Below are 21,591 nucleotides of genomic sequence, written 5' to 3' on the forward strand. Positions count from 1 at the left end.
AGCGGCAGAGTTTGCATTTCACAGTGACGTTTAGAGTTTGCCCAAAGCCATGCTGAGAAGCCTGGAGAAGCATCTTTCCTCCTGCGTTTAGATGAGCGAGTGTTCCTGTGCCCTCGTCCCGAGCGAAGGGAACGCTCCGTCCTGCAGCAGCCTGGTCTCAAAGCGTGATGCTGCACGCGCCCCAGCTCTCCGGATCCGAGGTCGCTGCCCCGTGAGCTGGCTGCCGTCGCTCCAGAGCCGCTCTGGAACGGCGGAATGATCTGCGTCCTGGAATTCTACACAGTCGTGTGGATCTGAAAGCAGCCTGGAGAATCTCTTGATGGTCTGCCTCTGCCAAGCGATGCTACGAAGGGTGCTAACAAATCCTGCCCTCCCTTTCTTTGCCATCACCTCTGGCCTCAGTCTCAGTCTTGGAAAAAAGTTTGGTTTTTTTAAAAAAGGATTTGGCTTCCAGATGAAACGAATAAGTAAGCTTCAAAATCTGTAAAATACCTCATGGGACACTACTCACTACTGACTGTTGCGTTCTCGGGGCAGGGGTTATCAGGAAGGGAGCTGCCCCAGGACACGCTCAACAGCATATCCTGACTCTTGGAGGAACCGGAGCTCGTCTCGTCTGCAGCTACCGCGTCCCCTCTGCACAGGGACCGCCGTTCGTCCCTCCCCAGCCGCTGCTGCGCTCCCTCCCGTCGCCGCAGACCTGCGGCTCACACCGGGTTATCCGCAGAGCCTGCAAGTAAATGCAGCTCCTTTGACTAAGAAACGCACAGCACCTTCGGTGAACGTTGAGGGGGGAAAAGCATCTGTCCGAAACTCGAATACCCGTGCACCTGGCCCTGCTGCACCTCTGCTGTCCGTGTGCTGAAGATCGGCATCTTCCAACTTATCCATGTGCTGGAAAGGAAAACCTTCCCGCGAGCCAAGCCGTGTCCGACTCTGTGCCAGCGAGGAGCAGCCTGCCCGGTGCATGTGTCTCCTGTCAAGCCTCTCTCCAAAAAGAGACCTCAGAGGCAAGGATAGGGCGTCGTGGGGCGGTGCGCGTGGGTGCGCGATGGCCTGCGGGACGCCTGAAATGGGGGGGCGGTGAGTGTCCCCTTGCTGAAGCCGGGGAGAAGCTGGCCCTCTCCCTAGTGCGAGGGCAAGAACAGCGTTTTCACTCCTTCCCTCCCCGTCCTGGCATGGAGGGGTGCGAGCTGCGTTTGGGAAGGGGGAGCGGCCAGCCTGGAGAGCGGGCCAGGGAAAACTGGTGCTGGCTGGGCACCGGGAACCGACGCAGAGTCCGTCCTGCTGACGCTGGAGTGGAAACGCACAACCCTGCTCCGCGGTGCGTCGGGAGAGCTGCCCTGCCCTGCTCCGTCCCCATCCCCTCCGGGGGGCTCCCCGCGTGCCCCCGGAGCTCCCCGGAGGGTGGATGGGCGCCCCTGTGGCGCTGGGAGCGGTTGGATTTCAGGGGAAATACTTGAATTACCTGTACTTGGTGGGCTGTCGCTGTCCTTGGGTGGGCTTCTCCCAACAGCCTGCCGGTGCTTCTGCTTTACCCGAACCCTGGGCCCTCCCCAAACTGAGCCCGGGGGCAAGGCTGGGATCTGTCTGCAGCAGCCAAAATGCGGGAGGAAACGTGCTCCGAGTGTCAGGTAGGGGATGGCGGGACACTGACGTGTCACGCCGATGTGCTCGGTGTCACTGTAGCCGTACGGGACCCCGCTATCGCTCTGCACTTGCCGTCAGGGTGCCAGATGCTCCTCAGCCCTCCCAGGCCCTGCTCCACCTCTCCTGGCTCCGAGGCCGGCCGGGCAGCTGGAGCACGGTCAGCGGCACCCTGCCGCCTGCGGCTCGGAGCTGGAGACGATCCCGAGGTTAACTGTAGTTAACAGCCTTCTCTGGGAATCCGCTGAAATAAGGCTGTTCCTGGAGTTCTGCATATCCCGGGGTAAGGGGAGGGGGGACTCGAGCTGCTCTTGGAGCAGGGAAAAGGTGCGGAGCTTTTGTTTGGCAGCTGGATGTGAGCAGAGCGAGGGGTGATGGTCCCCGCGCGCACGGGTGAGACCCCGGAGGTGGCTCTGTCCCGTCCTTCCTGGGGAGGAACAGCCGATGTCTGTATCCTGCCTGGAATGGTTCTGTGGGTTGGTTCTGCTGATGCGGAAAAATTGTTATAGCCTCCTTCATCCAACCGTGAGTTCTGCAGAGGCTGCTGCCGTCCCCCTCCCTGTCAGGGGCAGCGGGCAGGTGACCGGTGCCACGGGCCATGAGCACCAGCAAGGTGCGGGAAGCGCTCTGGGAAAGCTCCGTTTCCAGCTGGAGACGGTGCTTTTCCAGCCTCCCGCCGCGCACGGCACCTGGTTATGGGGCTGGCAGGACCCCGTGGCACGGTTTGGCGCCGGCCGCACCGCGCGGGGCCCCGCTTCTTTCCCCGCAGCTGGTGTCCGGGTGGGAATGGCCTGGCTTGCTCCTGCAGCGTGGGGTTCGGACAAGCTGGGATGGTTTTCTCCCGTGGAAGTTTTCAGCAAAAAGGGCAAAAGACGGGGGAAAAAGGGGAAAAAAAAAAAACCCAGAGCTTGCGTTACCTGGCCGGTTCTTAAAGCCTGAAGTGGGGGAGCTGTGTCCTCGTGTGCTGAAGGAGCCCGTGGGTGCAGGTGCTGCATGGGTTGGGGCTGGAGCCTGGTCCAGGAGCGTTTTGGGGAGGAAACCCCTGGAAAGCAGAGTTTGCAAGAGGAAGGATCTTGGCTGCTGGAAGGGCTCTAGCTGTTGTTCTTTGCGGTGAAGATCTGCCCTTGGGATGATTTTACCCTAAAAAAAATGGACCGTCAACTCTGAGCCTTCCCCGGGGGGACTCAGGCACGCGCCCGAGCCCCCTCGGCTTTCGGGGACGGAGGGATTTACTAGCGTGCTCCCTCAGTGCTCCCCTCTCCCGCCCCTCGCTCCTCATCCAGAGTCTTCCAGGTGAGACGGGGCAGGGGGGACCCCCCTCCCAAACATCCCCCCGGGATTAATGGGGTCCCAGCCTCTGCCCATGCCTCCAGCTGAAAAGCACAACCGGTGCCCAGAAACGCAGCGGCCCCCCGGTGCTCCCCCCACACCCACCCAGGGCTTTCCTCCCAAAATCGCCGGTGGGCAGCCAGCGACCCTGGGTCCGGGTTTGCCCGTAGGGAAGGAGCGAGCAGACCCCGGCAGCTCCCAGGGCGGGACGCGCTGCCCGGCGCCAGGAGGGTAACCACCCTTTGGCAGAAATGCAGCTTTGCTTAATTTTATCCTGTTTTATTTGATGTGTGCTTAATTTATTAAAATAGTTGCTGTATAATTTATTTTCATAAGCTATATTAAAAAGTTACTAAATGGTAGGAACAGACTTGCAGGCCAATCTTTCAGAGGAAAAAAAAAAAATGTTTTGATATGAACGCGACAGATGCACTTTAGGGTGCGTTTGGGTATTTTGGGGGGGCTGTAGCTGGGGGTCTGTCTGTACATACCGTGTGAATAGGCATGTTTGGCCTCGCGCGAGCCGTCCGGAGCTGCTGCGGGTCCTGGGGGGAGCTGCTGTGACGTTCCTGGCTTGGGGGTTTTTGGGTTTTTTTGTTTTGTAAGTCGTCGGTGAGGGAGAGCTGACTTCGGTGTTTGTAACTTGTTTCTATCGCTCTTTGGACTGATGGGTTCTTTTGGTTGGGGGGAGTGGGAAGGGAGGAGAGTGGGGGTTTGAAATAAAATAATTGGAAACTGGTTTGTGTGCTGTGTGTTGTCTCAAGGTCTGACGGGGGGGGGGGGGGGTCCCCACCCCCCTGCAGCATCCCGTAAGGAGATGGGGACAGAAGGGATGGGGATGCCCAGGTCCAGCTCCTGCCCCCCAGCCGCACCCCGTCCCCCTCCCCAGCCCCTCCCTGGCTGCGGGAGCCATGTGCGGTGCCCCCCCGCCCCCAGCACCCGGGTGCTTTGAACGCCCCCGGGTTTGGCAGATCAAAGGCTGTGGAGCAACAGAATGGGGCTGAGGGGGGTGGCACGCGGCCCCCCCCCGGCTCCTGGGTACGTACGGGGGGCTTGCAGCGCTGGGGAGGCTGCACCCCCTCCTCCTCCTCCTCCATCCCTGGGCGTGGGGCAGCAGGGGCTGTTGGGGTGCAGTGGGGCTGGGGACCCCCTTCCTCCCGCCGCGGTCCTGGCCCCGGGGTGGGTGCGGGGGTTCACCCCTCTCTCTGCCCCCGCGCCCCGGCCATGGGCATGGTCCCGGGACAGGGCCCTGCGTGGGGACAAAGGCCCCATTGACGGGGCCAGACGGCCTCTCCGGGCGCGATCCCACATCTGCGGCCCCCTCTTGAATTTTTTCCCGCCTGGTCCCAGCCTGGGGGCTGGAGCCGGGATGCCAGCGGCCCCCTCCATCACCTGCCAGCCGATGAACCCCGCGGGCGGGATGCTCCCAGGGGAGCGGGGAGGTTTTGGGGTTCACCCAGCCGCAGACAGGGGTGGCTGCGCCCCGGGATTCGCCCTTGCCGCAGAGGGTGCCCCAGGGCTGTGGGGTGCCGTGTGCCCGAGGCGGGGATGGGGCACCCCCTCCGTGCCCCCCCCAGCCCCATAAAGCCCCTTTGTCCGGCCGCCTCGCAGCCGCCCTGGAAAAGCCCCAACATGGCTGCGCTGCGCAGAGCTTATTTTTAACATCTCATTAGCATCAGAAAGCGGCAAATTTCCCCGCCACTCCGCGAGGGCCTGAGCCCCCGGACAAAAGCCGCTTTCTTCCCGCTCGCCTCCCCCCTGCCCCTGGGGTGCTGCTGCGGCATGGGGCCGACGGGACCCCCACCCAGCCCCGATGGGTCCCCGGGGCCGATGGGGTGCGGTGGGCTCAGCGAGGCGGGGGGATCTGGGGGGTCGAGCATCGCCAGCTCCCGGTGCTGCCCATCCTGTGCCGGGTCCGAGCCTGGCGGGGTCCCTGCCCTAAAAAACCCGTTGGGGTGTCGCTGCCCCTAACCGCGAGGCTGGTCTGACCCGGAGGTGGGGTACGGGGCATCCTATCCCCCCCGGTGCAGCACCAGCTCGCGGCTGGACCGTGTTGAGGAGATGGGGTGCGTGCTCTGGCCCTCCTCATCCTCGCTCACCCACTGGGGGAGATGTGGGGCCGTGGAAGGGAAACTGAGGCACGTGGGGCTGTGTGAAGGGACCCCAGGCGGCTCGTGGGGCTGTGTGAAGGGACCCCAGGCAGCACGTGGGGCTGGGTCGGGTGCTCCTGGCCGAGGCCGCGGGGCACTGGCAGTGCCCCAGCGGGTCACCGGGCCACGCTGGGCCTGGCACTGGCGCTGCCTCCGAGCTAATATTTACCCAGGCTGGAGGGCTTGGCCGCCGCGCTGGGAAATGCCGCGGCCCGGCCAGGGGCCACGAAACCACTGCCGGCGGGGGGACAGGCGGTGCCGGCCGCCCGCTGCCCCGGTGCCACCCCAACCCTGGGCACGGCCAGCAGCACCCGTGGGACCTCTGTGGCCCCCAGGGTGGGGGCATGAATGGAGGGTGGGGGGACAGAGGGAGGGTGGGTGGGGACGAGGAGGGATGGGGGAAGGAGAGATGGATGGAGGGATGGATTGGGGGATGGAGGGAAGGATGGAGGGATGCAGGGATGGAGGGAGGGATGCAGGGATCTCCTGAGGGAGCAATGGAGGGATGGAGGGAAGGATGGAGGGATGGAGGGATGGAGGGAAGGATGGAGGGAAGGATGGAGGGATGCAGGGATGGAGGGAGGGATGCAGGGATCTCCTGAGGGAGCAATGGAGGGATGGAGGGAAGGATGGAGGGATGGAGGGAAGGATGGAGGGAGGGATGGAAGGATGGAGGGAGGGATGGAAGGATGGAGGGATGGAGGGAGGGATGGAGGGATGGAGGGAGGGATGGAAGGATGGAGGGATGGAGGGAAGGATGGAGGGAGGGATGGAAGGATGGAGGGATGGAGGATGTGTGGACGGGCAGGAGAAAGGAAGCATGAATGAGGATGGATGGAAGAACGGAGGAAGGATGGATGGCAGAACGGATGGATGGATGGAGGGGAGGATGGCTGCGGGCTGGATGGCAGGATGAAAGCGTGGGGGGGTGGAAGGAGGGATGGAGGGGGAAGGAGGATGAGGAGTGGGGGGGTGTGAGGGGAAGGTGGGAGGCAGGGTGCGGGGGTGCGATGGAAGGGTGGGGGGGATGAGGGGAGAGGCCGAGGGGGCCCGGGTGGGGCCGGGTGGGGCCAGGCGGTCCCCCTCACCCCCCCCCCCCCGCCGCCGCTCACATGACGCCGCTCCCGGGATGCGCCGGGCGGTGCCGCGCGTGGGCGGCGGCGGCGGCGGCGGCGGCGGCAGCGGCAGCGGGGCCGCACCGGGGCGCGCGGCTCCGCTCACCGGCACCGGGACCGGCCCATGGCCCGCGGCCGGCGCCCTGCGCGGCCCCATGGAGCAGGTAGGAGCGGCCGGACCGGACCGGACCTAACCGGACCGGACCGGGATGGGAACCGGGACGGGGACCGGGACGGGTCCAGCACCCACGGGCGCGGCGCCGGTCCGGGGGTTCGAGGCTGGGGAAATCCTCGTACCGGGACCCCCAGTTGCTCCCCCCCCTGCTGCCGGGGGGGACCCCGCCTGCCACCCTGCGCTCCCCACCTGCTGCTCGGGTCCCCACCCTCCTTCTCCAGACCCCCGGGCTGGGGCATCCCCCCCCACCCATCACCCACCTGCTTCCCCTGCGCCCCACCCCAACATCACCTCCCAGCCGCCCCCAAATCACCAACCTGGGACCCCCAGCATCACCCGCCTGCATTAACCAGGACCCCCCACACCCCACCCACACCCGCAGCCCTGGGGCTGAGCCCCTGCCCGCCCTGGTCCCCTGCATCCCTGCCGACACCTACCCTCCCACGGGCTGCGGCACGTGCGTGGGCACCCGAGGGTGCTCACCTTGCCCAGGTGCCTTCCACGAGGAACGGTTTCTGCCCCTCACCCACCGCGGAGGGGATGGGTGGCCGGGAGGGGCACGGCCCCCGCTCTGCTCCAGGTTTCACCGCAGCCCGAGCTGTGTCTCGCCCAGCTCGCTGCCAGCAGCGGGATTTGAGGAAGGGCTTTCTGCTCGGGGAGAGGGGCTGGAGCCTCCGTGGGGTGTCTGCCGTGGGGTGTGGAAAAAGCTCGGGGGGGGCTCGGCTGAGGCTGCGTCTGTCGGTCTTTCCCCTGTCTCCCCGTCCTGGTTTTCAGCAGCCGACGCCTCCAGAAGCTGTCCCGGCCGCCATGCCCAGGCTGGGCTGTGATGTCCCTCCCTGGTGCCAACCCAGACCCATGGGTGCTTGGTGCCCCCTGAGCATCTCCCCCCACCCCACCCGACCCCACTGCTGTGCACCCAGGCGAGGGCTCCAGCTCCCCTCCCGCAGCCTCCGTGCCCCTCAGGCTCTGCCTCGTGTTTTCGCCCCCTTCCCCATCCTCCCAGCTCGGCCCGGATCCGAGCGCAGGACCAAACGCTTTGTGTTTGCCCCCCGCCCCAGCACGCGGCAAGGTTTCTGTGCACGTTGGGGGCTGCGTGCTTGCGAACCAACCCCCCCCACCTGCGAAGGGCCGCAGCCAGGAGAAGCGGCACAGGGAAACGGGCATGGGCGAGCGAGCGCCAACCCCTTCGCCAGCCCCGCCGGACCCCCGGCAGCTCGCGCGCATCCGAAAGCTGAGGTGGGGGCTGACAACCCCAATCCGTGGGCTGTGGCATCTTCCCGGGGGGGCTGTGAGCACCCGATCCCCCGCACCCAAAGCCCCCCGCCCCGCGTGTCTCGGGGCTGGAAAAACAAATCCCCCCTTGCGCGCATCCCGCTGCAATGCAGAGGAGCTCCCGCGCGGCCCGCGCGCCTTCCCGCAGCCCTGAGCGGCGGCGGTGCCTCTGGAGGAGCCGTGGTCATTTTCAAGCCGCGAGCAGCGGCCGGTCGGCACGTGCCCGCCGGGCAGGATCCGGCCGCGCGGGCAGCCCTGGCCAGCCGCCCACCCGCCTCCCGCTGCCGTGGGCTGCGGCAACGACGACGAGCCGAGCGAGGAGTCCCCAGGGCACCCCAATTCCCAGCAGGGTGTCGACCCCTCCCTGACGCGGGATGAGCGAGTAAGTCTGCGCCGGTCCCCCGCGCCCCCCCAGCTGCGCTGCCCTGCTTTGCTCAGCCGCTGGCGGATTTCCTCGCCCATCCCAGCCCAGATCCCTCGCTGACCCCAGCCCGGATCCCCCCTGGCCTGGCCCTTCTTCATCCCCCGGACAGGGGAAGGAGGCACTGGGGCCGTAACCCTTTCGTCTCTCCACCGCCAGCTCAAAATGGCTTCGCGTGGCGGTGGCTGCCAAGAGCGGAGAGGAGCCCTCGGCTGGGAGGTGTCTGTCTGGGGACAGGAGGGTGCTGAGCTGACCCCCGGTGCTGCTGTGAGCGGGGTCTGCATGAGACCCCACCCCGATAGGGCACCCAACACCGGTGTCCCTGTCCCCGTCCCCACTGCCGCGCGCAGGGCATGGTCCTGCCATGGCCGAGCGGCGCTGCTGCCGTGCCCTGCCCTGACGCCGCTGCCCCTCCGGTTGCGCCAGCCCCGCTGCGGCGCCCTACTTTTGCTTTTCTTCGTTTTAATTCAAAGGATTAGGTTAAAACCCCTCGCCCAGCTGGGATTCCCCTCTCGCCGCCTTTGTCTGCGGCGTGGAAGCGGCTCCACAGGGAGCGGCAGCCCGGGCGGGCGGGGGGCTCGCGCTCCGCTCCTCCGGCTGCTGGGATTTGGGCCGCGATGGGGGGTTGAGGCGTGGTGGATCTGCTCCGTTAAATCGGGCAGGGCGGGCGGCGGCGCGAGGCGGGATGGGGATTTTCGGGTGGATGGTCACGGAACGGGGTGTGGGGTGAGCGGCGAGGGCAGCTCCGGGCGCGGGGACGCCCCGCCGGGGCGGTGTCTGCCGTCTCATCCCTGCGTGTGGGGCAAAGGGGTGCCAGCGTCCCCGGGGGGCTGCAAATGTGGTCTCGGAGCTGGGGTGGGGCCGGGGGAGACAAAGAGAGCTGGGAGGAGGGAGGGGGCATCGGCTGGCCAGGTGTGCGGTGCCACCCCACTCCTTGGGGACCCGCGTGGAAAAGCTGCTCCGGGAGTGGGGCTGGGGTTTGGGGCCTCTCCTTGAGTGCCCTCCCCCCCGCCCCAGACCGTGCACCCCAGAATGGGGATTGCCCCTCGCTGGGGGTGGCTGCTTCTCCCCGACCTCGCATGAGGCTCCATCTCTGCCCCTTGCTGGGTTTGGGCCAGCATGGCCAGCCCGGGTCACGTCACCTTGTCCCACTGTGGGGGAACGCAACAAGGACCGCGCTGGGAGAGGGGGGCCGGTGGGCACAGCCGGGGGACGTCCCCAGTCCTTCCCATTGACCTGCCGCCGGGAGGGGCTGGATGTTGGCCGGGTTGGTCCTCGGTGCCAGGCCCGGCCGGAGGGGTCGTTTCCTGGAAAGTGTCTCTTTGGTGGAGCTGGCCGGGCTGGCGAGCGCAGCGCGGGCGGGCAGGGTGAGGGCAGCCGTCCAGCGCATCCCCGTGCGACCCAGAGCTACTCTGCTCCACCGCGGGCCGGAGGCAGCCAGCGCAGGGGACCGGGGACAGAGGGACCCGCTGGGGGCGCTGAGCGTGGGCGGAGGGCGGCCGGAGACGGGGAGCGGGCGTCCGGCTGCGCCCTCGCGGGGAGGAAACGTCCCGTCACTCGCATCCGACTGTTTGTTCCCTCCAGCTGCTGGGACGCTTCCCGGGGCAGGGGACAGCAGTGGTGGCAGCACTTCCGCGGGTCCCCTTTGGGTGCTGGCACCCGCACCTTTCCAGGGCGCAGGATCCTCCATCCCACCCCGCTGCTGCTGTGGGTGCTAGACCCTGGGGGGGTGGGTGCCGTGGCTGTTTCGACGTCCCGGGATGGCTGACTGTACCGCCCGCGGCTGTGTGTCTGCAGCTGCGCGTGACGCGTGCGAGGGGCGAGCGGCACGGCAGGACGTGCCCGTCAGCAGGATCGGGCCCCGCAGCCTCGCTTCAGCCCTGCGTCGCTGGCACTGCCGCAGCGGCGGCCGCCGGCTGGGTCATTTATTTTTCCTGGTGGTGCGGAGGTTTCTCCGTGCACCCGGAGGAAGTCGTTGTTGACACAGACTTGCTTAATTGTGTCACGGAAAACTTGGCGCTCGGCGGCCGGGTCTGCGCGGCGCAGCACGGGCTGGCATCCCCGGGGCGACGTGGGGCGGTGCAGGCAGACCTCGGGTGCGGGCAGGGAAGTGGCTGCTCCGGAGGGGCTCGGCGAGCAGGTCGGGCCTGGTGCTGGTCCTGGATGCAAGGGCGTCGCGCGGATGGGCCCTGGGCGTGAGCCCAGGCTGTGCTGTGTGGCCGGCGCTGGCCCGGCACGAGCGGGAGGTCGTGTGGCCCCGGCTCCGGCCCCGGCACGGCCGTGGCTGCCCGTCTCCCCACCCTGCGCCCGCGCGGCCCCGCGGGCTGTGGCCATCGTTCCTCCCCGGTTTCCCGCACCTCCTCCCACTTCCCCGCCGCTTACGGCTCGGTTTCCCCTCTGTCGCTGCCCCCCGCCGCCCCAGGGCCGGTGCTGGGTCCCGGCCGTGCCCACCCTGTGCCACTAGCCTCGGCCGTGCCCGCGGTGGCTCAGGGCTCGTGCCGTGGCGTGGTGGCCGCCTGCCGCCACCAAAGCACCTCTGAGGTGCCGTTTGCACCCCGAGACTCAGGCGTGAGTTGATTTACGCGACGGCTGCTTAATGACGGCTTCGGGGTGCTCTGCGGCGGCCCAGGGGGGCTGGGCGGGCTGGGCTGTCCCCTCTGCCCACCAGGCCAGCTCCGTCCGGCTGTTCCTGTTTCCCGTCCTCGCCGTTTCCTTTCCCCGTGGGTCTGTGTCAGCCTTTGTCCCTCCGTCAGCCCCAACCCGGGTGTTTCCGTCCCCGTGTCTGCCTGTGCCAGTCCCCATCAGTCCCGTCCCCCTGTCCTGGCGTTTTCCTGTCCGTGTGTCCTTCCGTGCTCCTGGCCTCGGCCTCGCCCTGCCGCTCCGTGTCCCGCTGTCCCCGTCCCGCTGTCCTGCAGTCCCTCAGCCCACTCTGGGCCCGTCCTGGTGGGTTCTGCTCCCGGTCCATGTCCCTCTGTCCTGGGGTGTCTCCTGCCCATCCTCGTCCCTGTTCCTGGTCCCTGGCTGTCCCTTGTCTGGTCCTGCTCCGTGGGTGTCTCCTGTCCATCCCTGTCCCGGTCCCTGAATGTCCCTTGCTTGGTCCTTGTCCTTGGGTGTCCCATCCATGTCCTGGTCCTCAGATGTCCCTTGCCTGGTCTCAGTCCCTGAGTGTCCCATGTCTATCCGTGTCCCAGTCCTTGTGTGTCCCTTGCCTGGTCCTGGTCCCTGGCTGTCTCCTGCCTGTCCCTGGGTGTCCCATCTCCATCCCGGTCCCAGTCCCTGGTGTCCCCTGCCCATCCCAGTCCCAGTCCCTGGTGTCCCATCTCCATCCCAGTCCCAGTCCCTGGTGTCCCATCTCCATCCCGGTCCCAGTCCCTGGTGTCCCATCTCCATCCCTGTCCCAGTCCCTGGAGTCCCCTGCCCGTCCCGGTCCCGGGGTGTCCCTTACCTGGTCCCGGTCCCCGGACGTCCCCTGCCCATCCCGGTCCTGGGGTGTCCCCGGTCTGTGCCCGCCCCGCTCCGGTGGCCGCCGTCCCTCCCGCCGAGCCCCGCCCGCTCCCGCCCGCCGCCGCGGGCGCCCGGAGGAGGCGGAGCCGCAAGCGGGGCCGGGGCCGAGCCCAGCCCAGCCGGAGCGGGATCGTGCGGGGCCGGGCCGGGCCGGACCGCGCCGTGCTGAGCCCAGCCGAGCCGAGCCGGGCCGAGCCGAGCCCCGATGAATGGAATCGCCTTCTGCCTGGTCGGGATCCCACCGCCCGCCCCCGCGGTGAGCGGCGCTGGGCGATACTGGGGGCACTGGGGAGGCGCGGGGGAGCAGGGGCGGGGGGCGCTGGGAGGTACTGGGGGGGCTGGGACAGGGGGTGCAGGCAGCAGAGACTGGGGGGGCTGGGAGTAGGGACTGGGAGGACTGGGAGATACTGGGGGTGCAAGGAGCAGGGACTAGGGGGAACTGGGAGATACTGGGGGGCTGGGAGCAGGGACTGGAGGAGACTGGGAGATACTGTGGGTGCAGGAAACCAGGATTAGGGAGACTGGGAGATACTGGGGGTGCGGTAAGCAGGGACTGGGTGTGCTGGTGCTGTGGGGCTGTGCGTGGCGCTGAGGTCTGGCAGTGGGACTGGGTGCTGGGCGATGCTCCGGCTCCTCGGGGCCCACGGGCACCCTGGGGATGGGACTGGGACCAGGGCGGAGCCAGCGCCCTGGGACTGCGGGCAGCGGGGGCGGAGGGGTCTGGCCACCCGCGCAGGGCTGCGCGCCACAGGCAATGCCGGCTGCGGGGGCTCACCCCGTGCCCAGCGAGGGTGGCGTCGTGGCAGGGCGGTGGGGCCGAGGCGCCGGGGTCCGTCCGTGGGGCTGGAGGCGAGACCCCAGGGCTGGGCTTCCCCTTCCCCGCGACGAGACCCGCGAACGCCCACGCGTGTTTCCTCCGAAACTCCCGGCTGGGCTCCCTCCTCGTGGGTTCGGCTGCTCCATCCCCGCCAGCTCCCGGCACCGGGCGGGGAGCAGACTCCCCCGCAGCGTACCCACAGCCCCTCGAGGTCCTGCCTCTCCGTCTGGCTCCCAGCACGGCGCAGCGGTGCCGGACTGGAGGGCGCTGGGCCGATTCCCGTCTCCCATGGGAGCAGTGTGGTGCCAAGGACGGCCAGCCCTGCCGCCAGCTAAAACCCCATTTCCTGTCCGTTTTGCGCCAAATCCTGGCGACGGCATCGCGTGGGGATGAGGACGGTGCTGGGGGGGCCTGTGGCCGGGGTCCGGCGGCGGGGGGCACGCTGGGGTAGCGCCCGGGCGGGGACGCGGCCCGCGGTGTCGCGCTGGCACGATGCCTGCGAATTCGAGCAGAGGTTGCACGTCCTCGCCCCGCAGCTGAATTTGGCCTCTGTTCCTCAGTTCCTGGTTATTTGAACTCGGCTTCCCAGCCCGGCCGTGGGGCTAATAACCAGCCTCAAAGGATTAATTGGGGTGTGTGAAATGGTTCGGCGATGAGGAGCTGCTCGGTGCAGCGGCTGGGCATTAATCATGGTTTCTCTGCAGATTCCTCCCTGCTTACTCTGTCCCGCTGAGTGCTGGCGTTCGGATTTTCGGGGGGGGGGGTTAAGTCTCTTGAGATCTGCTTTTCTGCTGCGTTTTGGGGTGAAATGTGCCCTCCCGGGGGGCAGCGCCTGGGTGGTGGGGGCTTTGCTCCGTGCCCACCTCTGCCCCCCGGCTCGCTGGGTGACGTGGGGGCCCGGGTGACTTGAGGGGAATTCTTTCACCACCGCTGCCTCCCCCTGCGCGTCTGGGGAGGATGGTGGTGAGGAAGGCGCTTTGCAATCCTCTGGCGAGGATTTTGTGCTGCGTAAGCAGAAATCCTGCCCGACGGCCGCTCCCGGGGCTGCGTGGCAGGGGCTGCGCCCCACCACCCCCAAGCCTTCGGCCGGCGGCCGCTGCCCTCATCCATCGGTGCTGCTCGGCAAATTGAGTTTCTTATTGCCTTTTTTTTTTTCTTTTTCTTTTTTTTTTTTTCTTCTTTCTTTCTGAACCCTGAACTTGAAAGACAGGAAAAGCCTGTGCTCAGGGCTCTGCCGCAATCCCGCCTTGCACGCGCGAAACCTGGCACCGGCGCCAGGTTGGGGCACGCGGCATGATGCCGCGCCGGGGTCCGGCTGGCCGCAGCGGGGGCTTTTTGGAGCCGCGGGTCCCTGGCCACGCAGAGGCCTCCGACCTCGCCACCGCTGTGGTTTTAACCTTGACGCGTATCACGCGCTGCGCCCGGCTGGCGGCTCTGGCACCCATCTCTCGCGCCGCAGGGGAACTGATGGGTGATGCGCGGCGTCCTGAACGCCCCGGGCTGGCAGCGCTGCCTGGGCGCCGTCATGGGCGGCATCAAATGCCACCGCCGGGCGTTATTTAGGGCTTGGGGACCACAGTGTCCGGAGCTTTGGTGTTGCAGGTCTGGCAGGGGGGGCGTCTGGTGAGAGCTCTGGGTTTGGGGTCGGAGCGTGGGGGCTGGCCGGGGTCCCGGGGGGTACCGGGAGTGCTGGGAGCCGCTGCCGGGGTTTCTCCCCGGTCTGTCCAGAGCCACTCTCTGGGAGAAAACACGGAGGGACGGGGAGGTCGTCCTGGGAAGCCGCTGAGCCCTGGGGATGGCCTTTTATTCTCATTAAAGGGAAAAAATAGATTAGGTTTCAAGTGGGTGCCGTCCCATTAATAAACCAAGTTTGTCTTCAGCAGGCAGCAAGACCTGATTTAAAAGGAATGGAGATAGATGACCTATTTTAAGCTCTCAAGTTGGAAAATATCGACCTGGCTGCCTCCAGGCCGCGAGCGGCGGGGCCGGCTGCGTGCGCTGCGCCGCGCTGTGCTGCCCGCTCCCGGAACCCGTCCGCCTTTCTAGGAGCCGGCTGACTCGGGACGCCCCAGGTAGCAAACCAGGGTGGCTGCTTTAAACCTGCCGCCGTCCTCCTGGCCACGTCCCAAACGGCGCCGGCGCTGGCTCACGGCACCCGGAGCGCTTGACTCCTTTTCTGTGGCTGCTTATCCCCAGGATTTCATTAAGTCTTCCCTAATTGCCTGCTCGGGCCGCGCCACAGCCAGCACACCTCCGCCGACGCGGCCGCGTGTCGCAAGACCGCTGGCGTCGCGGTCCGGCGGTCGGTGCCGCTGCTTTGGTGGGAGCCGGCCGCGCACCCGGTGGGTTTGCTCTCGGCTGTGCGAAGCCTCGGGGTCCCCGGCGCCTGGAGCGAGTTGATTTCCCAGGGTGGGAGGATGCCGGGACGGGGTAGGGGGACTCGATCTTAAAATATCCCACGCCAGGGTGGCACCCGCGGCCGCGCACTCCGGGGTGCAGGTGTGGGGGTGCCTGCGGTGGCCGTGCCCCCCTCAGCCGCTTCAGCAGCAACAGTGGGCCCCTTGACGGGGCTGCGTGCGTGGGGTGGCCCCGGGGCGGGTGGGACGGAGCCTGGTGGCGCTGGGGACAATCGTGCTATTGTGGGCACATAGTGGGCTCTTTTTCTGCCGCGCGGGGCGGGGGGCCGGGCTGCAGTGCCAGGGCCTTTTGGGGTGAAGCGCGGTCCCCGCCGGGGCTGGCGGTGACTGGTGTGGCACCAGCGGTGGGACACCGATGTCCCTGGCTGCGGGGGGTGATGGAGGGGAGACGTGCCGGCCCTCTGGCTGATGGAAAACGTTGGGCTGCTCCTCGTCTCTGGAAAACGGTGTTGGTGCCGGGGCCGCAGCAGGGCAGGAGGGGCTGCAGGAGCACGGCTGTCCCCAAAGCCGTGTCCTCAAAGCTGCCTCCACTCCTCGCTGTGGCCCCCCGCCCTCGGGACCCTGCTCCCCTCTGTTATTTTGACCATCCAGCGTGGGATGGAGGGTTTGGTGCTTCTCCTGTGCATCCCCCGGTCCGAGCATCCCGCGCTCCCTCCCCAGCCCCCGGGCTGGCCCATGTCCGCAGGCAGCACCCCGGGGGGGTGCGAGGGGGTCCCCCACGTGCATGAGGAGTGTGCGGCCGCAGCCCCCCACCCCGGGCCCCCGGCCTTGGGCAGGGCAGGGGCTGGACGGGGCAGGCAGCCTTCCCCTGACCTCCCCGGGTAGGATTTTCCGCCGTGGAGAAGCGGGAGCGAAGCGCAAGGTGCCTCTCGGAGCCACCGGAGGAAATGGCTCATTGTTAGCACGGCTGAAAAAAAAGAGACCCAAAAAACTGTAATAATGAGGCCAGCTTCTATTTGAGGGTTTCCATGGGAAAAACAGGAAACGGAATCCTGTTACTTTTCTAGGGCTCGCTGCCGATAACGGTGTTTTTAGGATGGGGCAGAGAATGAGGAGGAGGAGCTGGGGATGAAGGCAGCCCGGCAGCGAGCCCTCATCCTCCCCGCTTGGAGGCTCGGTCCTGCTTCCTCGTGGGCTGGGAGATAAAAGGGGGACGCAGCGTCCCCAAAACCGCCTCCACCTGTCCTGGCTAGCAGAGCATCCCCTGGCCCCGCGGGTCCGTCCCGCTGTGGGTGCCTGCGGGTGCTGCTGGTGGGCTCTCACCGGCGGAGCGTGGTGCTGGGCACTCGGCAGGACGGAGCCGGAGCCGCATCCTGCCCCGGCACGCACGGTGACGTGGGGCCGCCAGCGGAGCTGGCGCGTTAGCCGGCTGTGTGGGCAAGGCTCCGCGCGGACGCGGTCGCATCAGTGCGGTGGCGTCGGCCTTTGTTATGGCGACTGGTACGGCTGTGAACTGGGGTGGTCCTGCCCCGGGGGCTCGGCCAGGGAGCTGGGTTTGGTCACCCAGCAGCCGGGAGGGGACGGAGCTGAGCGGGGGCCCGGCGCGGGCTGAGGACGGGGCTGCGGAGGAGACGCTGTTGAGATTAAAGTTTGCATTGGGAAGGAACAGGGCGATTTCCTTCCCCGCGTTAACACCCAAACCGGAGCGGGAGGAATGTCAGAGAGCCGGTTTGCGGCTCCTCCGGCCTCCTTGCCGCTCCGCTTCTCTTCGGCGCTTGGCTCGGTGTCACTCGGGGAAGCGTCGCCCCACTCCCGGCTGCTTCGGGTGACGGGGATGTGGGGCCCCGGCCAGGCAGGAGGCTCTGTGTGGGTGAGATTTGGCAGAGGGTCAAGCCGTGCCCTCGGCAGCGCCCATCCAGCTCTGCCAGCCCAGCAGCTGGGACCCCGGTCCTGCGCTGTCCCCGGGACCGGCTGTGAGGACACGGAGCCCCACGCCCGCGCTCCAGCTGAGGGTCCCGGCCGGCCGTCTCCGGTTCCCCTGCCAGTTCCGTGGAGTTTGTCCGGGTGCCGCGGTGCCGTGAGCGGCTCGGTGGGTGCGTGGGTGCTGCCAGCAGCCGGGAGGCCGTGAGGCCAGTGGGAAAAGAGGGGACTCTTGGGAATCTTAGCGGATGCTCAGAGCAAACCCTGCCAGCGTCGCCTGTCCTGTCGGCCGAACGCCGTCCCTGGGGGTGCCCACCCCAGCGCATCCATCCCGAAAGATCCCTGCCCAGACTGGGGCGTGGCGCGGGGGCAGCTGGCAGCCCAGGGGGTTACTGGGAGACCCCTGGGGGGTTTCTCCCCATCACGGAGGTGTTGCTGCCTCCCGTTCCCAGTGCTGCTGGGATGTGCATCCGCTCCCAGCCCACCTCCCTCCCTTTCCCGGGGGGACGCGGCTGCACTGGGCAGGGGCAGGGGCACCCCGGGGTACGGGGGGGGCACACGCCGGCTGCAGGCACGCACGCCCCCAAATCCCCGCTGAACTGCAAAGCTCCTCAGCCCTGGTTTGGGTTAAAGAGAATTAAAACGCTTTCTCCTGCGGGGCGGTAATCCTGGGGCTGGGGCACGGCCGGGCGTGCTGCCCGCCTGCTCCCGGTGCCGTCACCTGGGGGGCTGCCCCCCGTTCTCCTGCCACCACATCCCTCCGGGCCGGGTCCCACCGCCGCTTTACCCGGGGTGTGTGAGTGGGTGCAGGCAGCCCCCCGCCCGCCAAGGCGTGTCAACCGCGGCTCCCTTCGGGGTGCTGCCTCCCCAAACGCCACCCGAGCTGCCCTGGGCCGAGGGGAGCGGGTGGGACCCCTGCACCCCTATCGCCCCGGGACCCACCGTGGGTGGGAGCGGGCAGTGGCTTTGCCGTATAAGGGCTGAAATTCGGTTATTGTCTCACCATAGCTTTCTCCTCCCCGAAAATCCTATTAAACCCTCATTTTTCTGACCCTAATCTCAGCTCGCCGTTCGAGAGGGATTAGCATTTGCCCCACAGCCTTGCGCGCTGCCGGCTCCGTGCGGGAGAAACCTTCCCGCATGGAAAGCGGGGCTGGTTGGGGCCGAGCCCAGCATGCCGTGGCGGCGGCAGGACCGGCAGCTGCCTGTCCCCTGTCCCTGCCCGAAGCGTGACGTTATCCGTGCTGCGTGCCAGGGATGCAGTGGCTGCGCTGGCAGGGACCCACGGCCGCAGCTGGTGGGGCCGGGATGTGGTGTCGCCCCCCGGCCGGGACCACCACCTCCGTCACAGGGCAAGCGGGCAGTGCGGCTCCTCCGTGCCTCGGTTTCCCTGCCGGTTTGGCGGGGGGGGTGCAGGCGGGGCGGCGATGCCTGCAGAGGGCCCTGCAGCCCCGCTGGCAGCGTGGGCGCCTTGCATGCGTGGGTGCGCATCCCCGTGCCTGCGCGCCTGGCCCGGTGTGCCGGCAGCGGCGGTGCATGCCGGGAGCGCGCTGCCTTCCCCCTTGCTCCTGTTTGGCTGCGTATTTAGGACACTCCTGTGCAAAACATGAGGATTTTGGAAGGCGTCCAGGCGCGCTCGCATTCCTCGGGGTGGAATCTGCCCCCGCGAATGCCGCCTGACCTTTCCCGCTTTAGGCTACGGGAACAATCCTGGGGCCGTTCTCCCTTCGACACCCCCCTGCCGTGGGCTGGAGACCCCCTCCCCAGCCGTCCCTGCAGCCCCGGGCCGGTGGGGCACCTCTTGCCCACTTGCCCAGCGTGGGAGCGGAGGTGGTGGGATCAGGCCCGCCGTCCCGGGACCCCCAACCGGAGCCCGCTCACCACGACAGGCTGCTCTCTTCTCCGCTTTCAGCCGGAAAGCGAAGCCCCCCCAGCGCTGCTCGCCCTGACAGCTGGGGTCCCGCCTGCCGGGACACGCACGGCTCTGCGGCTGCCTGTCCTGGGGCGGGAGCGTGGGGCAGCCCCCGGGGTGTCTCCCGTGGGAGACCCCCAACACATGCACCAGGTGACGTCGGGGTGGTGATGGCAGGGATTTGGCTCCCACGCTTTTCCCGTCCCAATTTCTCCCTGGGCTGCCGTGGGGTGCGCTGGGGGCGTGCGGCCGGGTCCCTGGAGGCACGGCTGCCACCGAGCCAGCTGAGCCAGGTCCCGGGCAGGGCTTGGAGCAGGCGCTGGGGCTGTTTTGGGGCAGAGCCACAGCACCTTGGCCAGGGCGGACACTGGGGACTTGCCGAACGCTGTGGCGCTGCTGGCATGCGGGGGGTCTGCATGGTGTCGCACCCCGGGGACCCTCCCCTTGCTGGTGTCTGGTGCCAGCCTGGCCCGTGGCTATGGGAAGAGGGTACCTGGCATCGTACTGGTCCCGCTGATGGGGTAGAGGGGGGCAGAGGAGAGGAGGGGGCCGCGGTGAGTGGGGCAGCCAGCCCCAAGGGCTTCGGGCTGCAATCCCAGCAATGCCCGGCATTTCCCCGGCGCGGCCGCACGTGCCTGTCCTCAGCTTCCAGCATGGCAGGAATGCGGCGCGGGACCCCCTCTTGCAGGGCTGGGGACAGGCAGCGTGAGGGGGGGCAGGGCAGGGGGACGCTGCCCACCCGCAGCCCCTACCCCGGCTGGGTGCCCGTGGGCGCGGGGCTCACTCACGCGCTGCCTGTTTCCTTGCTTTTCCCATATTTTGGCCACCGCGGTGGAGAGCGGCTTGGGGGGTACAAATGGGGTGCGGGGTCGGCTGGGGAAGGGTGGTTTGTCCCCCCGGAGCAGTGGGAGCCCCCCTGTGCTGCTGACGAGGGGGATTCGCTGTCCCTGCCCGTGGGCTCAACGCTGGGGAGCTGGGGTTGAACTGTGGGGGCTAGTGGCTCCGTGCCCGGGGGGACAACAGGGACCCGCCATCCCTGTGGCCCTGGGTGTCACCCAAAATGGGAGAGGGGGCTGGAGGGGGGCTGTGGGTTCGGCTCCTGGTGGGAAGCATCCTTGGAGCCACTGCCCTTTGCCACTGGCACTGAGCAGGGGTCGGGGGGCTGTGTCGGTTCCTGGGGGGCTGTGTTGGTTCCCGGGGGACTGTGTTGGTTCCTGGGGGGCTGTGTCGGTTCCCGGGGGGCTGTGTCGGTTCCTGAGGGGCTGTGTTGGTCCCCAAGGGGCTGTGTCGGTTCCTGGGGGGCTGTGTTGGTTCCCGGGGGGCTGTGTTGGTCCCCAAGGGGCTGTGTTGGTTCCCGGGGGGCTGTGTTGGTTCCTGGGGGGCTGTGTCGGTTCCCGGGGGGCTGCACCAGCAGAGCCTGGGGCTGGACACGCATCCCCGCTGCGTAGGCTCTGCGGGGTGCTGGGGACAGAGGGGGGACCAGGGGGGTCTCAGAGCCCCCACTGACTCCCCCCGTGCAGAGCCCCGCGGTGGCTCGTCTCCTGGCTGGGCGGGGGGGACACTTGCTGCACCCCCAGTCTGCACCCCTCCCTGTGCCCGGCATCGCCCGTGCCCTGCGGAGAGTGAGCGGAGGAAGGAAGGAAGGGGCCGGGAGGAGGGAGAGGAGGAAGCGGGGAGGGTGGGATGCTGCCCGGGGTGATGGAGGAAGAAGGGGGCAGATTAAAGAGGAAAAAAAAAAAAAGAAGAAGAAAGAAAGAAAAAAGGGAAAGTCCGGGCAAAGTGACACCGCAGGCGGTGGGGGCTCGGTGTGGGGGGCGGTGGGCTGGGCACGCTGATCCCCGCCAGCAGCTGGAGCCCCAGCCCAGCCGGGGCGTCCATCCCACCCTCCGTCCATCCCATCCCACCCTCCGTCCGTCCGTCCTGCGCGGCGCGGGCGCTGGCTGGGGGCCGGTTGCCGCCCAGGGCCGCGCCGCTCGCGGGGGATGTGAGCGGGCGAGCGAAGCGTGCGAGTGCGCGCATGCAGCAGCGCCGCGCCGGGAGCCCCGCACGTCGCCCGAGCCATGCAGGACGCCGCGGCCGGCCCCGTACCGGCCCCGGTAGCCGTCCCCCGCCGCCGCGCTGCCCGGCTCGGGGGCTGGAGGCGGTGAAGGAGGCGCTGAGCCCACGGCCGTGCCAGCCGCCGCCTGAGAGCCCGCCGCGCCTCGCCCGCCGACGCCGACCCGGGCCCACGGCCTCACGGTGGAGGAGGGAACGGGAGGAGGGCAGCGGGGGTCCCGGCGCGTGCTGCGGGGCCCCCCCCGGCCCCCGCCGGCCCCCGGCCCCGTGGCGGTGGTGAGGACGGGGCTGTGGAGCGTGGAAGGAGCCGGCCTGGGCTGGCGCCTGGAGCGTGCCGTCGGGGTGGACTGCAGCTCGCCCGAGCCCCGCTGCGTCTGGCTGAGCAGCCTGCACCGGCACGGCCTCGCCCCGGACCGCCGCTGGCCCCCGGCCCCCCGCCACGGCCACGCGGGCCCCCGCACCGACAGGCGCCGCCGGGTGAGCACCGCGTGCCGGACGGGGGGTGTCGTGCCGCGTTTGGGCAGGGCGGTGCTTGGCAGGGGATGGGGGGGGGTCCTGTGGTATAGGGGGGCTGGTGGGGCTGGGTGGGGGGTGTTTTGGGACAGTGGTTGGGGGTCCTGCCGTGCTCCCCGTGCTCGGGAGGGGGCCGCGTCCTGCCCCCCAGGAGGGCCCTGTGGGGCTCAGGGAACACCCCTTCGTCCTCTGGCAGCGGGACCCCCGTGACATCTACCTGTTCCGTTGTGGGGGGAGCGGTGCGGCATGGTGAAACGGGGCACAGGGACCTGGTGACGTGTGTGGGGAGGGGGAGCAAGGGTCCTCTCAGGTGTGGGGGCCAGCTGGGCATGGGGGTCCGCGTGGGCAGCATGCCCAGCCCAGCTGTTGCAAACCATTCTTGCAAGGAGCGAGGGACTCCCCCT

At 68.1% G+C, this 21,591-nt stretch overlaps 2 protein-coding genes and 1 long non-coding RNA gene across 6 annotated transcripts in view; 1 reads left to right on the forward strand and 2 right to left on the reverse strand.

Moving 5' to 3' along the window:
* The first annotated feature begins 6,330 nt into the window (after nucleotides 1-6,330).
* Nucleotides 6,331-21,591, forward strand: part of ARHGAP23 (Rho GTPase activating protein 23) — a 34,158-nt gene continuing 18,897 nt past the window's right edge. The window contains exon 1 of one of the 4 annotated variants that reach the window (XM_086766799.1): nucleotides 6,331-6,405. In XM_086766799.1, coding sequence (XP_086622925.1) covers nucleotides 6,397-6,405 — 9 coding nt within the window. In that variant the 5' untranslated portion in view covers nucleotides 6,331-6,396. Of the gene's footprint in view, nucleotides 6,406-11,747; nucleotides 11,870-16,574; nucleotides 16,658-21,067; nucleotides 21,152-21,591 lie in introns of those variants that run through there. The other 3 variants (XM_086766796.1, XM_086766797.1, XM_086766800.1) reach the window with 3 other exon arrangements.
* Nucleotides 8,590-9,817, reverse strand: LOC147597626 (uncharacterized; the record flags this gene model as incomplete). The annotated part of the gene is given in 3 exon segments (XM_086766792.1): nucleotides 8,590-9,479; nucleotides 9,482-9,553; nucleotides 9,556-9,817. Coding segments are annotated over 3 exon segments (1,224 nt in total), but the record flags the coding sequence as incomplete, so codon positions are not given.
* Nucleotides 9,978-11,591, reverse strand: LOC147597627 (uncharacterized). Its single transcript, XR_015261086.1, has 2 exons — nucleotides 11,555-11,591; nucleotides 9,978-10,268 (listed from the first exon to the last, which is right to left on the reverse strand). It is a non-coding gene; the product is annotated as an uncharacterized LOC147597627 (long non-coding RNA).

Source organism: Chlamydotis macqueenii, chromosome 25 (genome assembly GCF_036417535.1).
Source record: "Chlamydotis macqueenii isolate bChlMac1 chromosome 25, bChlMac1.mat, whole genome shotgun sequence".
Lineage (NCBI taxonomy): Eukaryota > Metazoa > Chordata > Aves > Otidiformes > Otididae > Chlamydotis > Chlamydotis macqueenii.